The 6,404-nt window shown below is 40.9% G+C and overlaps 1 protein-coding gene across 3 annotated transcripts; it reads right to left on the minus strand.

Annotated features, from left to right (window-relative positions):
• Positions 1-305: 305 nt before the first annotated feature.
• LEPROT (leptin receptor overlapping transcript) lies at positions 306-6,146 on the minus strand. Of its 3 annotated transcripts, XM_054073491.1 has the most exons (5): positions 5,989-6,144; positions 5,722-5,797; positions 4,776-4,962; positions 3,421-3,555; positions 306-2,702 (listed from the first exon to the last, which is right to left on the minus strand). In XM_054073491.1, exons 1-4 carry the CDS (start codon positions 6,002-6,004, stop codon positions 3,439-3,441), a joined length of 396 nt encoding a protein of 131 aa, XP_053929466.1. In that variant the 5' UTR covers positions 6,005-6,144; the 3' UTR covers positions 306-2,702; positions 3,421-3,438. The 3 variants fall into 3 exon arrangements, with proteins under 3 accessions (XP_053929466.1, XP_009567480.1, XP_053929465.1); XM_009569185.2 differs by having other exon boundaries at positions 306-3,555; XM_054073490.1 differs by lacking the exons at positions 306-2,702; positions 3,421-3,555 and adding an exon at positions 3,562-4,429 and having other exon boundaries at positions 5,989-6,146.
• Positions 6,147-6,404: the final 258 nt, after the last annotated feature.

The following is a 6,404-nucleotide window of genomic DNA, read 5'->3' on the forward strand; positions in this document are numbered from 1 at the left end:
CAAGACTCTTGAAGCAAGGTGGAAGAGGTCAAGTACTGCTTCACACACCATCTTTTTTTTTGAACAGCTTTAAAAAGCTCGCAGATTTACCACGTACATAAGTGACAATAATTTACCTGCATATTTGAATATGGCCTCTACAATACAATGAAACCCACACCCTAACAGTGATTCCACCTCCTGCAAGTAGATCACAGCTTCTGAAATGTGTTCATCGCACCATTTACACCATTATGAAAGCACCAATGGATATGTTTTCTCTCGTCTTACCTATCACACATCTGTTGTCATCTCTTGAAATGTAAGAAAGACAAATACTTAAAGCACCAGATATGTTTATTAGACAATTAAAAAAGTCAGTTTTATTAGACAACTTGAAAAGTAGAATACATTCTTTCCATGTTTTAATATTTTACCATCTCAAGAACCTGGCAACCATGGAAAATAAAAAGTGTTTACAAAAGTTATAAAAGCTGCACTGCATCTGAATTACAAAAAACATCATTAGTTGACAAGGAAGCTTTATAAAATGCAGTAACAGATTTTCAGCTGATTATGAAACACAGGGATATTGCCATATATATGCATTCACAAAATCAGCACAGTATTGCAGTTAAGGCACTCTGGATACATAGTACGCACTTCCATATAAGAAATCCATTTCAGTGAAAACACAGTAAATTGCTACTGGTAGACAGCGACAGTGCCCAGTACTGGCCATCAAAGCACCAGGTTTATGTCAATGAGTGAAGCTCCTGATAAAAAAAAAGCATTGACTTTTTTTTCTTTTACTCCGACTATTTGACATTGAAGACTCATTCAAGCAAATTTACTCTTAAAGAGGTCAAGGAAGATTTTCATTATTTAAACACTGTTAAACACATTTTTAAAAGTTAAATATTTTAAAATACAAGTCCATGATGAAAACTGCATGAAGTTCACATTAAGGATTAGTGCATGTAGCTACTTCAAAAGAAGAAAACAAAGCACTGACTTTCTCCACTCCATATTTACTTGCCATTTCCTGAGGTATCCACCAACCACAGTAACCTCAAAGGAAATACAGTAAAATAGAGTAATTTGTCAAAAAAGCAACCTCTCCAAGACTGCACTTTTTAGTTCTTTTCATTTTAGATTGTCATACCTTTACTGCCTGCATCGCCGTCTGCCACAGGCACACTATTTACCAACAGATCTGTAACAGATTCTACAAATAACTATTCTCTAATTTAAAGAATAATTTATCTCAGCTGTTTTCATGTCACCATCTTGAAAGCAAAATTTCACCAGCTGCTGAATAGTTTCGTAGACTTCTTTTGCAGCCGTTGGTACATAAGTTCTAAGGAGTAAAAACACTCAAGAACCTAACCCTGCAAGCACATGAGTACTTTAACAGGTATTAAATAGAATTCTTAGCAATGACTCTGGACATTTGCAGGATCAGGCACTTGAATTGTGTTATTATTGTTGCTGTTCTAGTTCACCAATTTGAATGAAAAAAAAAGCCATGGTACATAAAAAAAAGCAACAGACAACTTCCACAGCAGAACTTTACAAATCAGTAAGGTCCAACAGATTTCAACTAAGATCAAGAATACACCGTAAGAGAACTCGATTATGCACAGCATCCTTACAAATATATTCCTGCTATGTCTTTGATGAAGCACTAACATCCAGAAAACTTTTAATGCCAATTTTTCTTTTACAAGAATGACAGCCTAGACACGTCAGTATAAAATATGGCTCCTCCACATTCCTCAGCACTGACCTGTTCACCTTGTACACACCTGAAGTTTGAATTTAAAACACATAGTTAACCTTCCTGGAATGTGATATTCCATTCCTACTTAAGTGATATTACTTGGACCACAGAATGATTTCCATATCCTTCTTCTAAGGCACTGAGCACGAACAAAACATCCAGTATCAGAGTGCTTGCATAACATTCATTAATTTTTTTAATCTTTGCTTAGCACAGCAATCCACAGGACACCATTCTGCAGTACACAAGTATTGAGAGAGTTGAGAGCAGAGTAAGTAGTCCCATACAGCTCAGGGGGCAAAAACCACTATGCCGGAGAAGATGCCACATCTTGTAGGGCGGATTCAATCACCTCAAAGCTATACAAAGTGATAGCAGGCAGCTGTGAAACAACTCACACAATGGTAAACACTCGTTTGTAATCTGCTGCTCTGAAGAACTTGCAACAGTTAAACATACCCTATCCAGGAATTCAGCTTCTTACTTCACAGAGCAGAAACCTCTTTATGTCCATTTTCCTATAAAAGAATAACTAAAGTGTCTCTTCCTTTACCCCTCTGCAGATTACTAAAACATCTTCTAGAGTTAGAGCTGTATCAGAATGAATTCTTACAAAACTACATGCCTCTATGATTTGCAGGATTCAGCAAGTCAAAAAAGTACAATGTTTACTTTTTTAAAGTGTGATTATGCAAATGTTTACTAGGATAATGCCATTTAAAAATATAGCACTTTAATATAACAATCTCTTCTTATAGACAAAAAATGGTAGCTGAATAAGCACGTTTAAAACGTAATAAGAACTGAGGTGATAACCAGTGTTACCCAGCGGAACACTTACTTCTTTGTAATTCAGGCATTTTAACATAGGACTATAGAGGTGTGTGTACACTACACTCCGATTGCAAGTGTCCTGAGAGTAGTTTCTTCTTTTGTGAACCTACATAAGAGAAGTAGTGTCAGCTCTAAGCATTAAAGTGTATTATTCCCAAAGTAGATCCACAGTTGTTAAATTGAATAGGGACAAAGCCCAAGTATCTTGGGGGGAGAATTATTTTTTAAATGAACACCCCTAGGTGGAAGGAAGGATGGATTTTTTTAACCAGGGTTATTTTCATTTTCGTTCATTAGATAGTTGAAGAGTTGGCATAACCTATGTTTGTTTTTACATTATCAAGAAAAAAAAACACTGAAATTACAATTACTCAAATGAAAAGCAAGTACCCATATCATACATCCTTATTCAAAGCAGACTGATCAAGTTGGATAACCTTTACATCGGCTTATTTTGATTATGCATTTGAAAAAAAACCACCAGGCCTGCTAACCAATATCACATGTATCAATGATACTACTGTGATCAAAACAAAAGTTAATGCATACATAGTAAAAAAATGGTTAAAAGAGCTTAAGCTTTGTAAACTTAAGGGACCAATTTGCAACAGTGATTCCAGCTTTTACTGAATACATTGAGACAGCTGTCACAGGGGCCTTTTCCCTTTGGCTGAAATACATCTTAAAAAAGCATGTTATGATCTAAGAGTGGAACACCACGTGCATATGCACACACATACATCTCAGCAAGCACACACACACATTATAATACATACACAGATACACACAAAGAGCACACAGTGATACATGCTGTAAAATATTACCAGCGTCCAAGCGGTGTCCTACCACTGTTCCCAGCTAAAGTCATCTCCTCTACCAAACACAAGAAAAAAGCCTAAAATAGTAAGGAAAATGACAGCATTGCCAGCCAGCACCAGACCACAGGCTCCCCATTTGATCTGAAATGCAAGGAAATGAAACAGTCAAAGCAGTTCTTTTAAGACAAGTTCAGCCCAGTTACTTATATGCATTAGATAAATTAAACTAAATACTACAGAAAGGTGCTAAAAGCATAAAGAAAAAAGACAATAAATAATTCAATTTATGCAACTAATTATTCAATTAGCAAACACTCATCTTACTAATACAACACTTGGACAGGCTAATAATGCTATATTTTAGAATAAAATAATTACCTTGCAGCACAAATCACTAAGACATACCTAAGTCATAGAAAACTCTGGTGAAACTAGTGTCCCCCTTTAATTGCTACACAGCAAAATAAAAGACTGCCTTTCAAATAGATGCCAGTGACAAGCATGGAAATCAGTACATGGTCTTAAAGGTAAACAGCTTTCTTTAATTACCTGCCCAAGTACCCTCAAATAGCAACATTTACTCTTAAAAGATATCACTACGTATTAAGAGTCTCCTCTCCTGGTCCCATCTGGTTCTGCCTACTGTCAGGTCCACAAATTAGAAATGCAGTGTCAGGGAAACTGTGCATTACAAGTAAATTAAAACTAAGCACACAAGTTCTTAGAAAAAAAACTGAAAGGCTGAAGGGGAAAAACACAACACAAAAGCGTCACTGGGTGGTTTGGGAGACAGGATGAAGGAGTTCTTTGCTTTGCAAAACAAACATGACAAAATCTCACCACTGAAGAGCAGCTCAGAAAGCAAAGAGAAAAGAAGTTAGCAGAATTTCCTCAGACTCTGAGGGTACAAAGCGTGAGCTTGGGAAATGCTTTGAAAACCAGAAGGGCAGCTCTGGAAGTTTGGCCTTTTATCTTTTAACTGATAATGCACTCCAGTCATCAAGTTTTCAGCATCCTAAATGGAGAAAGCAGATATTCTGAGATAAAAATAAGGAAGGTGGTGCAAGAAGCAGTGCAAAAGCTGATGAGACAGAGGCATGAAATGTAGGAGGAGATAATATCTTGTACTGGACAAAAATCTGAAAAAAAAAAGCTAAAAACTTTTCAGTCATGCAAGTCCTTTGCTCAGGTAAAAAAGCAGCACTGACAGACAAAATTCCAGCAGAGTGATTATTTTAATCAGAAGCCAGAAACATCATAGTAATTAAATTAAGGACAGGACTTACGAACAGCAACAGTGCATGTAAAGATTATACTTAGTAACTGGTTCATTACCATAAAAATTAGCAAGTAGAGCTTACCGCTTCAACCCGCGCAAGGATTATAGGAAATCCAAAGGCAGAAACAACAATCCCAGTCGTGAAGAAATATGCCAATTCCCTGCAAGCACTGCTGGCTGCGTCGCTGTCATCACTCACTCTTTTTGCAATGAAGTGGGGAATGGGGCAGATGAAGTAAAATATTAAGACAAACAGAGGCCAGTATACACTGGGAAGGGGAGAAAAAAGGAAATACATCATCAGTTTAGGTGAATGTATCAATAAAAAGCTAGTTTCTGTTTAGCAAAAGTAATTGCAGTAGCTGTAATCCTACTTTAGGGTTCAAAAAGTGGATCGTGTGACTTAAACACAAGCTCTCACCGAACGGGGCAACCTCACCTCATTTTCCCTGCATACTAGCACAAGCACTTGCACAGCCTCACACAGAGCAAGTTCTGCTCTCCCACACAACTAAACCTTAATTTATTTAAATATCCATCACTTTGCTGATTCACCCACGCCACTGCGTCACAAAAAACAGCGTCGCCACACAGGCGGGAGGGGAGCTAAGAATCCTCCCAAATTAGAGGGATCCCAGGGTACAAACAAGCCAGCTGCAAAGGCTCAGCCCTGAACTCTCATCTCACTCGGATTTTTAAAGGAAACAGACAACCCGATGGAGTTTGGAGGTGGGAGAGTTGTTTAAAGAAACAGGGAAGTGGAAGAACTGTGGGAGGTTACAAATGGATTGCTTAGCAAGATGGCACCGCTTTTCTTGAGGAGGCACAGAGCTGTTTTCAGTCGTTTTTAGTAGAAATGCAAGTTTTGGCTAAGGAGATGGTATTTAATGACAACGAACTGCCACGTGCCAAAAGCAGGCGACGGCTAGAAGATAACCGGAGCCGAACAGCCCAATTAAACGAGATTAACACCTCAATTAACAGATATTAAGAAGGGGAAGCTTCGGGAACGGAGTCAGCGCTCTCACCCGTAGTACTCCAGGGCGCAGCCCAGCATGAGGAATGTCAGCCCGATGGCTCCGCTGAAGGACAGCGCCACGAGAGCTGCAACGGCACACGGGCAGGCGGTGAGGCAGCGGCATCGCCCCTGACCGGCTACCGCTTATCCCGCCCCGACAGCGCAACCCGGTCGCTCTGCTCCCTCAGAGTGCCCCGGCCAGCGGGTGGGCAGCGAGCCTGTAGATGCCGGCAGTCTCGGGACCGCTGCCCGCCCGCGGGCCGGGAACACCCGGTACCTTTGATGCCCGCCATGTCTGGGGCACTGGAAGACGCCGAGCCGAGCTCGCTGCGAGCTACTTCCGCCTTCCGGTCACTGGCCGCTCCTCCTACCGGCACGTGACCAGCCGCCTTAAACTGCAGGCACCCCGCCTGCCGGGCACTCACCACGCCCTCTGTTCTCGCCCCGCCCGCTTTTGCACCACGTGACCGACAGCCTGAAACCGACTGCGTCCCCGCCTGCCGGGCATTCGCTCCGCCCCGTTCTGCACCACGTGACCGGCCGCCTTAAACCCCCACAGAGCTATATGCTCACATATACATAGAATCTTGGAATGGTTTGGGTTGGAAGGGACCTTAAAGATCACCCAGTTCCAGCCCCCCCTGCCATGGGCAGGGTCACCTCCCACTGGATCAGGCTGCCCAAGGCCCATCC

This window comes from Cuculus canorus, chromosome 8 (assembly GCF_017976375.1).
Source record: "Cuculus canorus isolate bCucCan1 chromosome 8, bCucCan1.pri, whole genome shotgun sequence".
NCBI lineage: Eukaryota > Metazoa > Chordata > Aves > Cuculiformes > Cuculidae > Cuculus > Cuculus canorus.